The sequence below is a fragment of the Littorina saxatilis genome, linkage group LG4 (genome assembly GCF_037325665.1).
Source record: "Littorina saxatilis isolate snail1 linkage group LG4, US_GU_Lsax_2.0, whole genome shotgun sequence".
NCBI classification, from domain to species: Eukaryota; Metazoa; Mollusca; class Gastropoda; order Littorinimorpha; family Littorinidae; genus Littorina; species Littorina saxatilis.
This window is the reverse complement of record NC_090248.1, coordinates 44,941,650-44,956,310: the sequence shown is the minus strand read 5'-3', so window position 1 is coordinate 44,956,310 and position 14,661 is coordinate 44,941,650. Positions and strand designations below refer to the sequence as shown.

General features: G+C 41.9%; 1 protein-coding gene across 1 annotated transcript in view; it reads left to right on the top strand.

Annotated features, from left to right (window-relative positions):
- Positions 1-12,520, top strand: part of LOC138964857 (BTB/POZ domain-containing protein 6-B-like) — a gene marked incomplete at its 5' end in the record, with an annotated part of 29,730 nt that extends 17,210 nt beyond the window's left edge. Inside the window, 4 exon segments of the mRNA XM_070336917.1 lie at positions 1,202-1,462; positions 1,711-2,038; positions 7,058-7,176; positions 10,692-12,520. Of these exon segments, the coding sequence (XP_070193018.1) occupies positions 1,202-1,462; positions 1,711-2,038; positions 7,058-7,176; positions 10,692-11,040 (1,057 nt within the window). The 3' untranslated portion in view covers positions 11,041-12,520.
- Between the last annotated feature and the right edge of the window lie 2,141 nt (positions 12,521-14,661).

The following is a 14,661-nucleotide window of genomic DNA, read 5'->3' as shown; positions in this document are numbered from 1 at the left end:
GTGGTCTGGCGGCTTTTGTGTAATTTTATGTACTGGCCTTCCTTTGAGAAGCCATAACAGTTCAAAAGGGCTTAGAGATAAGCTCTAACTTGCTCAGTTCTGTTTGAGTGGAGTTCGCCTCCAAAGGTGATTAACACGGTTACATTCGTCGACAAGGATGGGACTCGATATGGTCAGGAATGGCATTATGGCCACTGAATCATTTTCGTGCTGTTCCCATTCCACGAATCTGGGAGGGACCTAAGCTTGGCGGGTCCATTGTTCGGACCCGGCGAAGCCGGCGTACGGCTCTAAGTACTTCTTCCCGGCGAAGCCGGCTACCCGGCGAAGCGGGTATTCATTCTAGTATATATATATATGTATTCAAGATTAGAATAGTCCCTCTCTGGGCGAGGGCTGGTTGAAAAGAAGCTCGTTTATATTGCTTATGCCACAACCCTCGTAAAATAAAATTTGATTTGATTTGATTTGATCTCTCTCTCTCTCTCTCTCTCTCTCTCTCTCTCTCTCTCTCTCTCTCTCTCTCTCTCTCTCTCTCTCTCTCTCTCTCTCTCTCTCTCTCTCTCTATCCACCACAAACACAAGCAATACTTATAGTGGCAGGGCTCAGTCGGTAGTGCGCTGGCCTGATAACCTGTTCATCGCTTTCAGCTTGCGTTCGAACCCAGTTCTCGACGAAGATTATATTTTATAGAGTCAACTTTGTGCAGACTCTTTCAAGTGTCCGAACACTCACAGTGTGCACGCATTCTCACGACAAAGATCTTAACCTCCTAGCAAAAGTCTCAGGGCGTCGAAAAAAACGAATACATGAATGTAAGGAAAACAACAACAACAACAACAACAACAACAACAACAACAACAACAACAACAACAACAACAACAACAACAACAACAACAACAACAACAACAACAACAACAACAGAGTAAACCCGGGTAGCCGAGACAGCAGCCCGAATTACTTTGAGGAAACTCCCCAAGAGCATTGAGTATGCCAAATACCAAAATAAACTCTTTCACGTCTGCAGAAGAGCAATGGTTACTTGGCGTCAACATTTTAAATGTTGTCATTTTAAAAACGTCAGATATTTCGATGACGACATTTCAGTTCATTTTTTTTATCAGGCCGACATGTTGACTAAATGTTTTGATATCGCTTCACGCGACTTCTTTTTATATTTCACGTCTTCTTTTCCCGCAGGTTTCTCTACGTGGACGAGGTGTCCTTGACCCCAGACAACGTGACCCCGCTGCACTACCTGGGCCGCAAGTATGACGTGGAACCGCTCGTGCAGCAGTGCCTGGAGTTCCTGCACGCTCGTCTCACGTGCGATAACGCGTGCTCCATCCTGGAGCAGGCGCATTGCTTCGATGAGCACGAGCTGTACAAGACGTCCTTCGAGTTCGTCAAGGAGAACGTCAAGGCCTGCCTCGCCACTGTGTCTGTTCATGATCTTTGTCGGTGAGTATTCATGCACAATTTCATTCAATCACCATTTAAGAAGTTTTCCTTTATCTGATTTTATTCTTGACGATTATGAAGACTTAGGACGAGGGCTATATAGCTAAAATAAAAAAATAAAAAAACTCACATCATAAGCACTGGTAATCTATTGCCCTCGTTAGAACAGCCTCATATTCTTACTCTTTCTCACTCACATCCCAACAACTTCATCACTTTTCTCTCACTCTCGCTGTCACCCAATACAGTGGGTGCTTGGAGAAGCTCCTTTCCGTGGACACTCTTGAAGTAAGCGAAGACGTCCTCTTCAAGGCAGCTCTTGCCTGGGCGGAGGCCGCCCTCGAGAAGAAGCACATCACTCCCGACGCCGAACACGTCCGCAAGGAACTGGGTCACGTCCTTCAACTTCTGCGCTTTACGGCTATGACCTTTGACACGCTGCACGAGCGCGTGTTCCCCACCGGCGTGTTGACCTTGGAAGAGACGAAGGCCATCGTGGAGTACAAGGAGATAGGGTGCCCCACGTCCGTGCCCTTCATCTGCAGAGGGCGTCAGCGAGTTCTTCACAGGTTCCAGGTGAGATCGTTGAATTGAACTGGATTGGATTGAATTGGTAATTAAATGGAACTAAATTGAATTGAATCGAACTGAGTTGGATTGAATTGGAATACGATTGAATTGAATTGAAAATAAATTGAATTGAATTGAATTGGATTGGATTGAATTGAATTGAAATGGAATTGAATTGAACTGGATTGGATTGGATTGGATTGAATTGAATTTGTAAAGAGATTGAACCTAATAGAATAGAACTGAACTGGATAGAATCGATAATTATATTGAATTGAATTCGATTGAACTGAATTGGATTGGATTGAATTGAATTGAATTCAATTGAATTGATTTGAACTGAACTTGATGGAATCGATAAATTATTAAATTGAATTCAGTTGAACTGAATTAGATTGAATTGAATTGAATTGAATTGAATTGAATTGAACTGGATTGAAGTTGTAAGTAGAATGCACGGAATTTTTCATTTGATACGCGCCCATTCATGGAAAGATTAAAGTGAACTTACCAGCTGTAAATCTGAGATAAATCCAAAGGCCTAGGCCTTCTGTTATGACATTGTTTTAAATGTGGATTATTGTTACATCAGGAATAATGTAAAAGTAGAGAGAGAGAGAGAGAGAGAGAGAGAGAGAGAGAGAGAGAGAGAGAGAGAGAGAGAGAGAGAGAGAGAGAGAGAGAGAGAGAGAGAGAGAGAGAGACCGACCGACCGACCGACCGACCGACCGACCGACAGACCGACAGACCGACCGACCGACAGACCGACAGACCGACAGACAGACAGACAGACTGAGAAAGAGAGTGGGTGAGATAGATAGAGAGATCGTTCATACTGGCTCCCTGTCAAGTTGTCATTACACGACGCTTTACGTTTCAGTCAATCTTGCTGACAACCACAGATACGAGCACCATTTCCTTTCACTGAAAGATTTACCGTCAGTGATTAGATACAATCTCGGTCGTGAGCAAGACGATGTATCCAGGCTATTCTTTATACACCGTTTAAAGGCCCACTCCGCCTCCTGAAAACAGTTCCCCTCGCTGCCTCAGATCTGGCCCGGATTTTACATGCGATAATACCATCCCTCCACTTTTACATGCGATAATACCATCCCTCCACTTTTACATGCGATAATACCATCCCTCCACTTTTACATGCGATAATACCATCCCTCCACTTTTACATGCGATAATACCATCCCTCCACTTTTACATGCAATAATACCATCCCTCCACTTTTACATGCGATAATACCATCCCTCCACTTTTACATGCGATAATACCATCCCTCCACTTTTACATGCAATAATACCATCCCTCCACTTTTACATGCGATAATACCATCCCTCCACTTTTACATGCGATAATACCATCCCTCCACTTTTACATGCGATAATACCATCCCTCCACTTTTACATGCGATAATACCATCCCTCCACTTTTACATGCGATAATACCATCCCTCCACTTTTACATGCGATAATACCATCCCTCCACTTTTACATGCGATAATACCATCCCTCCACTTTTACATGCGATAATACCATCCCTCCACTTTTACATGCAATAATACCATCCCTCCACTTTTACATGCGATAATACCATCCCTCCACTTTTACATGCGATAATACCATCCCTCCACTTTTACATGCGATAATACCATCCCTCCACTTTTACATGCGATAATACCATCCCTCCACTTTGACATGCGATAATACCATCCCTCCACTTTTACATGCGATAATACCATCCCTCCACTTTTACATGCGATAATACCATCCCTCCACTTTTACATGCGATAATACCATCCCTCCACTTTTACATGCGATAATACCATCCCTCCACTTTTACATGCAATAATACCATCCCTCCACTTTTACATGCGATAATACCATCCCTCCACTTTTACATGCGATAATACCATCCCTCCACTTTTACATGCGATAATACCATCCCTCATACCAACATGTACAGCCTTGGTGCTCTCTGTGCGCAGCTGTATTTTGTTCAATAATTTATTTCGCAAAAGGCACTGATGCCCTTTTTTGGAAATTGAATCATCAAAATAGTCCAACTCCCAACAGCAAGCACTCATGGTGTTTATTTTTGGTATGTGACCAAGTGGTGACCAGCAGCTGGTCTTATCCAATACAAAAGCCCGACCAGATTCAGTACAATTCAATTCAATAAAACTGTATTGTCTGAATGCAACAATCAGAATGTTTTCATGCACGAAGTAACGTCATAAAAACACACTCTCAGAACATATAGACACAAAAAAGTACACTTCAATACACACATAGCCCAAACCACTGATATCCATACCCGCACTTTCACATACATCCTCGTACATAGGGGAAAGTCGCTAAACCTGGAACAGTTAAGGAGAAACACTAAAAAAATGGATATTGCAAAGCGTTCTTTATATTGTCACATACTAGACTCTATCAGTAAATAAACGAACCACATAAAATAAAATAAAAGTCACGCAACTCATCAGACTGATCATAATAAAAATGTCTGCATTTGTTCCAGGTTAGACGCATGGGTGTGTAAAGTGGAACACTGTGTTGTCAAACTCGGAACACATGTATACAAACACACCCTGACTCTCTTTCTAGCTCTGTCTGTGTCTCTCACACACACATATACACCCACACACTCTCATTCACACACAAACAAGCACACATTGCCACACACACAAGATAAATAAATACGTCATAACATTTTGATTAAGCCATTTTACCTAACTGTCTTTTTTCAACATCATATTTTGATTTTTACCAAGGAAATAACAAATCGGATAACAATTTAAGCCTTAAGTGTAAAACAAAAAGATAAATAAGGGCTAGGTCTTAAAAGGACTGAGAAACAAAACCTTAAAAAAAGAGAGGAAACATTAGGCAAAGAACCGATGTCCTTTGTCTTCTACTGTCAACGCAGTCATCGTATGATTACTGTGTGCACTTCTGGCACAATAACATATCCTCATGGGAGTTGGTGCCACACATGAAGCAGTACCACGAAATTTCGCAGCTTCATTTGTACCCCTCTTCTGTTGACAAATAGATATAAAAGGGCTACCTGCCCAATTGACTAAATGTAAAAATCATTACGCATAAAGTCTCAAAGCAAATAACTAAGAACAGATTTAAGAACTGATTTTGCAGACACACAAAAATTGCTAAGTACAGATTTCGAAGCTTTTGTCCGCTGCTGTCAGCGCAGTCCTCGTGTGCCCACTGTGTGCACTTCTGGCACTGTATCATGTTCTCAGGGTAGTTGGTGCCACACATGAAGCAGTACCAAGTGCTTTCCTCCAGGATAGAACGCATCGTCGAGAATGTTCTCCTTTTTTTCCTCTGATCAGAAGATATTCCCCTCTTGTTTTTCTGAGCAGAAGATTTTGTAGCTTCATTCTTTCCTTTTTTCTGTTGACCTGCACGCCTTTTTGCAAGTGAAATCTCCAGCTTTTGCTTGAAAGGAGAAGATGTGATGATTTCAGATTGTTTTTTTCGTGATGTTCTCTTCGACGAATTTGTGGGTGTGGGTTGCAGGACATCAGCAGCAGGTAGGCTTAACTTACATTTGCTGCTGAAACCAAGCAATCATAATAACTAAAATCTCCATTTCCAGTGTACAAAACAACGATGGGTGTGACGTTGGTAAATTTATTTCAGCTTCAAGAATGCTATTGAATAGTTCTTGTTCTATCTCTGGTGTTAATGTAGAAGGTCTTCCTGTGAACTTTACTTATTCTTTTGCAAATTTGTTCTTTTCCTTCTAAATGACTTTTAAGAGTTGTGACAGTAACACCATATGCTCTTGATGCGCAACGCAAATCCATATCTCCGTTTTTCACTGCCGACAAAGCGCAGCCCATTTCTTCTGGTAACCACCGCCGTTCGGGTCTCATAATACTGTCAAACAAATCAATCAATCATTCAATAAAACTTATAGAAGGGAAAAACACAACAAAACCGAAAAGAGAATTGAATACGTGAATAAATCAGCAGTGTTCTGTTTATTGTTTGATGAGGGTAAGATGGAACAGAATGCGGCAAAGCTGGAACACTGTTCCATGTTTGCCTCTCTTATGTGTTCCATCATTGCCGCATGGCACCTGCATGGATTTCACGTTTTTCTGTTGGATACACGTGACGTTTCAAATCTTTTTCTCCGTTCAAATTATTGCAAATCTATGAAGGTTTATCACAGCAATCAACATTTAATGTGAACGTATATAGATAAAGAGCAATAATACGAATTGTATACGGTAGAAATAAGAAGAAGGAAGAAAAGTTTAAAAAACGTACCATTTTTTTTGTTTTGCCGCGATAGTCATTTTTCTTGCTGGAATAATATCAAGGAATGTCACTAGACATTTCTGCAAAACAATTGTTCGTGAATTGTTCCCCGTTGATCGTATATTGAGGTGTTCCAAGTTTGCCGACTGTTCCGGGATTGGCGACTTTCCCTTACTCTCGTTTATCCTTTATAATCATAATCACTATGGTTAATATCACTACTATTCCGCTTCATTTATACTCAAAATAGGATATATAAATAAGTCTCCTTAAAATCTGATCATTAAGTGGGCAATACACACTTCTTTCTTTGAGATACAGTCAATGTCGAACATGCTCTCTCTCTCTCTCTCTCTCTGTGTCTCTGTCTTTGTCTCTGTCTCTCTCTCTCCCTCTCTCTCTCTCCCGGGCTCCCTCTCTCTCTCTCTCCCGGGCTCCCTCTCTCTTTTTCTCTCTCTCTCTCTCTCTCTTTCTTCCCCCCCCCTCTCTCTCTCTCTCCCCCCCCTCTCTCTCTCTCTCCCCCCTCCCTCTCTCTCTCTCTCTTTCTCTCTCTCTCTCTCTCTCTGATATTCACCGTTATAACTGTCATCTATACGTTAATTATGACAGATCTGAGACAGTGAGGCGAACTGTTTTCCCAAGGCGGAGTGAGCCTTTAAGTATACTGTGAAAGTACAAACCTTTGACCATTCTAACTAACCAATCCACTTTGCAGAACGTGTCACGTGTGCGATGCACGAGCACACCGGAGACTGCCAAGTGGACTGCCGCCATCACCTTCTCCTGTGACAGAGACTTTTTCCTGCACGGGATACACGTCTTCGCTTGCACAAGGTGACCTACTTTTCTGAGCGTGGCTTCTCCGGCCCTGAGTGCTTCCCAAGGTTGATAAAGAAAGATAGACCACGTCAGTCGATATGTTACAGCATGTGGGGGATGCAAAGTGACATAAATTATTAAGTCGCACAAAACATTTTCTTTCGAGCTACGTGCTAAAAAAAACCCAAAACAACGCGTTTGCAGGTGATGTTTTAAGTGGGTTTTTTTTTAAACACGTAACTCGGTACTTACAAGTATGTGAAGGACCTTTGAGGTTGAACGATGCTGAGAATGTGCAATAAGAAGGAAAACCCAAAGAGACGTCTTTCTGGTGAATGAATCAAAAATCAAGAATGGAAGGTTATTGGAATGTTTAATTCATGACAAAACAAAACGTTACTATCACTGTATTTCGACCCAGGGGTCTTTTAAGTGGACACACAGACGAACACTTATGATAGAGATATTGAACTTATCTCAACATTTAAAAAAAAATGTTTCCAAGAAAAAAAAACTGGGTCGAAATACAGACATAAATTAGACGTTCCAATAACCAACCATCCTAGTTTTTGGATGTCTTTCTGGTGAAGAAAGTGAGACTGTTGTTGTTGTTGATGTTCTTGTTTTTGCTATCAGTGTGTGTGTGTGTGTGTGTGTGTGTGTGTGTGTGTGTGTGTGTGTGTGTGTGTGTGTGTGTGTGTGTGTGCGCGCACTCAACAAATCTCCATGAAACGTGTGGGTTTAAGTGCGTGCGTGTATGTCTTCTTCGAGGACATGTCACTTGGGTCGTAGCATCCTCAGACAACTGAAACGTCCACCCCCCCCCCGTCCACCCCACCCATCCCTCATCGGCGACGGCAAAATAATTATGCTGTACGCAGGTGTATTTTTCTCAGTTTCCGCATCGTCTTGAGAGTATTACGCATTGCTAAATGTCATGGCGAACTTGTCAACCCTTGGCTACAGAAAGTCTGTTGTGTTTATTCCAAAAGCAGGTGTGTGTGTGTGTGTGTGTGTGTGTGTGTGTGTGTGTGTGTGTGTGTTTTTGTGCGCGCGCTCGTTGTGTGTTAGGGGTGTCTTTGTCTTTTGGCGTTCTTAGGGTTCTACCTGTTTAAAATGTCAACGTGAAACTGTATGTAACGTCTCGGTCGAGGTGAACGACGGTATCCCAACAAAATAGGTTAAAAACAATCTGTATGACGTCGTGCATTATGATGTATCTGTTACCACTGAAAAACAAAGAGATATATCAATATGGCTTCTGAATGTGTTTTTGTCAATGTTTTTATGTGGATTTTTTAAAATTGTTTTGTTAATTGGTTTTTTTTATGTTAAAGAGGACTAGTAATACGAGTAATCGCTGCAATGGATATTTGTTTAAAGGAAGTCGCAAAAGTGTAAAACAAATATTGGTTTTACAACTTGTGTTACAGGAGGAAGTGATTTTGAAACTAGGGATAGGATGCAATGCAAATATCAACAAGAAAATCTAAAAAGTAAAGTTCGAGAGATATGCGAAAGAAACTATATACGCATGTGGGTTGAAGAGTTGAGTTCTGTTTTGCCAAAAATATAACTGTGGTAGGGTTGCCTTTCTTACCCATAAGGGGGGATCTCTGAAAGCTGGGGCGGGGGGGGGGGGGGGGGGGGGGGGGTGTTAATCCAAAGATTACCTGACCGTATGGACTGTCCTGAAATCAAGATATAATTAAACCAGGGAAATAAGAGAGAGAGCGAACTCGAACTCGAAAACTTTATTACCGAGGGATGATAGCATTAGGTCCATATGGTCCTTTCTTACAGCTACTATAATACACACATGAAACGAAGAACAAGTATGAAGAATAAAAAAAGAAATCAAATAAAACACAATCATGTTGGGAAAAGTATAACAAACATTAGTGTGCTTGTGGAAGCATATTATACATTTTCTCTTTTACGCACCCTCACACACACTCGCACAAATTGTACACCGACTTAGTCGTTAGAGAGGTACTTTCGGAGCTGTCTTTTAAAAGAAGATAATGACAGACAATCAGACATGACCTAATATTTACAGGTACTGAATTCCAAAGGAACGCACCAGAATAAGAAAAACTAGTTTTAAACAAATCGATGCGGGGCCTTGGCAAGGCAAGGTTATTTCGAGTGTTTGAATAATATGACGGAGATGATTTGAAGAGTTGTATAAGATAATTTATGTTGGGGCGTCCTTATAGACGACTTTATACATAAATGAACATTTATTATACAAAAGCTGCTTCTTTAAGCTTTACATCCCAATACTTTTCATCTTTTCCTTTGTAGAAAGAGATGGACTGGGCAGAACTAGTTTAGCAGCTCTACGCTGGAGCGATTTCAGCTTCTTCAAGTGAACTTCACTACACCCGTCCGATACTATGGAAGCATAATCAATATGGGGTTGTATGTGGGCATTGTAAAATAGTTTTCTTGTGTCTAGATTAATAATGCTTTGTAACTTTGACAAAAGAAACAGGTTTTTAGCAATTTTTTTGCAGATTCCATTGATGTGAGTCTCAGACTCAGAGTCATTTCTGAAAGTTGATGTTTTTGGCGAGTGCTGAGAGAGAGAGAGAGAGAGAGAGAGAGAGAGAGAGAGAGAGAGAGAGAGAGAGAGAGAGAGAGAGAGAGAGAGAGAGAGAGAGAGAGAGAAAGAAGGGGAGGGGGAGGGGGTATTTTCCAAAACTTGAAAAACAAACAAGAGACACCAGAATGTTGTGCGCGACCTCGCCTGATCACGTTTGGGTAAACCGAACAAGTCCGGAATCAAGTCAGACAGAGGACAAGTATACAGTGTATTCGTTGTGCCCCGACCGAACGCATCCGCTAACCCCCCCCCCCTCCCCCTCTCCCCCTTTCCATCCGCTCACCCCAATCAAAAATTGTGTATGAAAGCTTACTAGCGCCAAAACCAGATCATAAAAAATTGTCGCGTGAACACTTACATTATCATGAGAAAATTGTTCACGTTACTTAAAATGACGATTTTCTTCCCCAGATAATGGTTTATTTTCAGTTTTAGCTCTATAGCAATCCGTGAGATCCAGAACTGAAAATATTAGTTTTAACGTGAAAAATAAAAAAAATCAATTTAACAAACATATTTACAGTGGAACCCCTCTTATAGGGCCTTCAAAAATGGGAGCAAATCAGGTCTGATGAAGTTGGACCTTAAAGTTTGGGGTCACTTTACACAGGCAATAAACAAAAAATCTGACAAAAAGGGTCCGAAAAGGGAGAGAGTCTTAATTGTGGGGTCTTAAAAAGAGGGGAGGGGGTAGTACAACAGGTACTTGTATTAAAGACTCAGACACTCAGAGACTCAACATTTTTACTGTCCGTATAAAAACAAGGAAAATTGCCATGCAGTGTCAGGTTATCACAGACATAAAATACATCACATTTACTAAGAATTAAGGATTGCACTTAAAACTAACAACACTAAACCGTATCACAGTTTCGAAGAATTTAGAGTTGCACTATCATCATACCCTTGCTCTCTTTCACAGAGAAACCACCCACCGCGCCAGCCTGAGGTTTTCCATCCTTCAAGGCCAAAACGACATCGCGCTCTTCAACCGCATGAGCGACTACGACCACACGTACCACCACAGCGGCAACAACGACGGTATCAAAACCTTGACCATCAACATGTGTCCACCCAGAGACATGTGCTCCAACGTTGACTACACCATCGTTCTGCAAGCCAACATGGCCGCCTGTTTCGCCGGCACGGAAGGCATGGCGGTGGTCCCGTGTGATGACGCCAGCTTCCGCTTCCGGGATGCGCCGGTCAAGTTCAACGGGACGACAGTCTCAGAGGGGCAGATTCCATGCTTGGTGTATTCTGTGAGATGATGATGGAAGAGAGTGCATTGTGATATTTGCGTTTGTGTTTGTCTCTTTTGGACAAAGGTGAAGACAGTTTGCTACGCCCATCAGGGCTGGACCTAGTGTATGAGAAGAAGAGGCTTCCAACATGAGGCAAGGGTACAAGGAAGGCCAGGCGGAGGGGTGAGGGGGAGGGGGGGTGGTGGTAGGGTTCTGCTGTTGAAATTTAGCTTTTTCAAGGGTTATTTTGGGTCTCATCTTGAGAATAAAAGTACATTTGTTGGGTAAATGGGGGGAAGGCTTCCGGAACCCAAGACCCCCCCCCTCCCTCCCCCCCATTCCCCCCCGCTAGATATAACCCTGCCTATGATTTAAAAGAAATAGTGTGTATGTGATGGTAAAGTTTCTTCGAATAACGCCTTTGATTGCAAAAATATGTTACATACTTGAAGGGAATTTCTTCTCCAAAATAGAGAAGGATTTTCTTCTGTGCAGTTTCACGCGTTGTATGTTGGTGCTGAAGGATGGACTTTAGGTGTCCGAAATAAACTGTCCAAAACGACGTTTATAGAAGGCCTTAGACCAACCTTAACATACAGAGACTGTGACTCCAAGAGAAGGGTTGAAGTTATAAGTAGGCCCAGTACCTACAAGTACGCGAATGACCTTTGAGGTTGAACGATGCTGAGAATGTGCAATAAGAAGGAAGCCCGCAGAGACTTCTTTAAGATGAAAGATAAAAAAATAAAAAAGTAGATTATTAAACCGTTGACAAAGCTAAACGTTATACTTTTTGTTCTTCGATCCGAAGGTCTTGTAAGTGGACAAGCAGACTAACACTTCTCCCAATAGTTTCCACGTAAAACTTTCAAAGAAAAAAAACCTGGGTCGAAGTACAGTGCATAAGTATCACGTTTTGTTTTGTCATGAATTAAACGTTCCAGTAACCAATTCAACCATTCTTGGTTATTGGATGTATTTCTTGCGAGAAAAATGAGACTGTTGTTGTTGTTGTTGTTGTTGTTGTTGTTGATTTTGCTATTACTGGTGTTCTAGTCAGACACTAAAAAACGTGTGTTACTAGTTCAGTCACATAGACCAAGTTCATTTATTGCTACGCAGCTTTTATCTCGATAAAAAAAAGGATTGTATACACCTTTGATAAACATGGCGCTTTCTGGCTGCAATGAGGACAATGCAGACGTTGCTTTGCTTATGCGTCGTTATCGTCGTCGTCGTTGTTGTTGTTGTTATCGTCGTCGTTGTTGTTGGTGGTGATGTTGTTGTTGTTGTTGATGTTCTTGTTGTTGTTGTCAAGCATGGACTGAATTGAATTTTTGAATTGGTACGCGATAACATGGGTGATTGTATTTGCTTTATCAGAGAACTATAAAGGTTCGCAGTACGCAGTACAATTTCTAGTCTCAATTTTTTTGAGAGTATGTTTGTGATCGTCATGTTGATGAGGAGTGTATCTAAGAAAAAGAAATAAAAAGCTGATATTGTATACTGTCAGTGTGTGTGTGTGTGTGTGTGTGTGTGTGTGTGTGTGTGTGTGTGTGTGTGTGTGTGTGTGTGAGTGCGCATGCGTGTATGCGTGAGTGCGTGCATGCTTGCGTGTGTGCGTGTGTGTGTGTGTGTGTGTGTGCTTCCTTGTGTGTGTTTATGTGCGTATCCATGTGTGCTAACATGTAGCCTATCTGTGTCTCGGACTATAGTAAAATATAAGGTAAAAATATTGACATTGCCCTTGTTTCGACTTGAGCCACAATATAACAGAAACAAACGACAAAAATTGAAAGAGAAAATCTGTGTCTCTCGTCAACCATAAAAAAGCATGTTAATGTAACTTTCCGTTTAAACCTCAACACTCATTCTCTGTGTTCTTTTTCCTCTCTTTGTCCCACACCCACATTGTCTGGGGCGATTTCTTGCATTTTCTCGTATTTCTTTATTTAAACGAGAGAAGCAAACACACAAAAAACACAAATATAATTATGAACAACATAAATCACTCACACACACACACACATACACACACACGCACGCACGCACACACACACACACACAAACATACATACACACACACACACACACACACACACACACACACACACACACACACACAGCGAACGACAAGAACACACACACACACACACACACACACACACACACACACACACACACAGCGAACGACAAGAACACACACACACACACACACACACACACACACACACACACACACACACACACACACACACACACACACACACACTTTGTGGATAATTAAAACAGAATTTGTCTTGCCACGAGATAACAGGTGCGGCATGACATTTAGCAACGCTCAATACTGTCAGACAATGCGGAAACAGTGGGGGAAAAATACACCTGCGTACAGCATAATTAATTTGCCGTCGCCAATTAGGGATGTGTGAGGTAGAGGCAATTGGGTTTGGGGGGGGGGGGGGGGGAGAGATCCGACGTCTGGAACGCTTTGACCTAAGTGACATGTAGACAAAAAACGACATACCCACTCGCACTTAAACCCACACGTTTCATGATTTGTTTGATTTGCTTTTCTGGGAATCGCTCGACAATCACACAGACACACGCAACCACGCATGCACACACACACACAGACACACACACACACACACACACACACACACACACACACACACACACACACACACACACACACACACGCAAAAACACACACACCGCGACCCTTGTCTCGATTCCAGGTCTATCTGAAAACATGTAGTCAATACTTGAATCAATGAAACAGGAAAAACACATTGAAAATATTTTCTATCAATGTCTGCTTGATCTTGCAAAGGCCTTTGATCAGCGGTCATTTTTCAATGTTTTATGAAAACCACCCGCCACTCCTTCACTCCCGCGAATCTTCCTCCCCCCCCCCCCCACCCCCACCCCCACCCCCATCCTTCACTCCCTCTATTCGCTTCTCTTTACTTCCGTTTCTGGCTCCCTTCCTCCTTATTTCGCAAGCCTTCAAGGGAGTTCAGTCCTTCTAAAAGTGTCAGAACTTACAAAAACAAAATGTGACCCTTTTTTTCCACACTAACATTTTTACTTTGACAAATTGCAATGTTAAAAACAAGTGCAGTGTGTCAAGGTCCCAGTTTTGCTGTCAACGATTGTCAGTAAAAAAAACACCATACATCCATATGGCCCTCCCTTTTTCTCAAGCCTTCAGGGCACTAGTCCTTATAACACGATCAGAAGACTTAAGTTTAAAAAAAAAGACTGAACGGTTACCCACTTATTTTGTAAAATTGCTATGACATATTTTACAAAAGTGCTCAGACAAATTGGAGAAAAAAGTAAAACCTACTGTAGTATAATTATGTCAAATGTTCATGGTTTGCGGTCAACTCAAGAAAAGAAACACCCACAAAAACGCAAAAAATACCCTATATGATCCTTAAATCTTGACAGACGACAGACTGGTTGGTCCGGTGTCAGAATAATGTGACTGGGTGAGACATGAAGCCTGTGCTGCGACTTCTGTCTTGTGTGTGGCGCACGTTATATGTCAAAGCAGCACCGCCCTGATATGGCCCTTCGTGGTCGGCTGGGCGTTAAGCAAACAAACAAACAAACAAACAAACAAAGACAGACGAC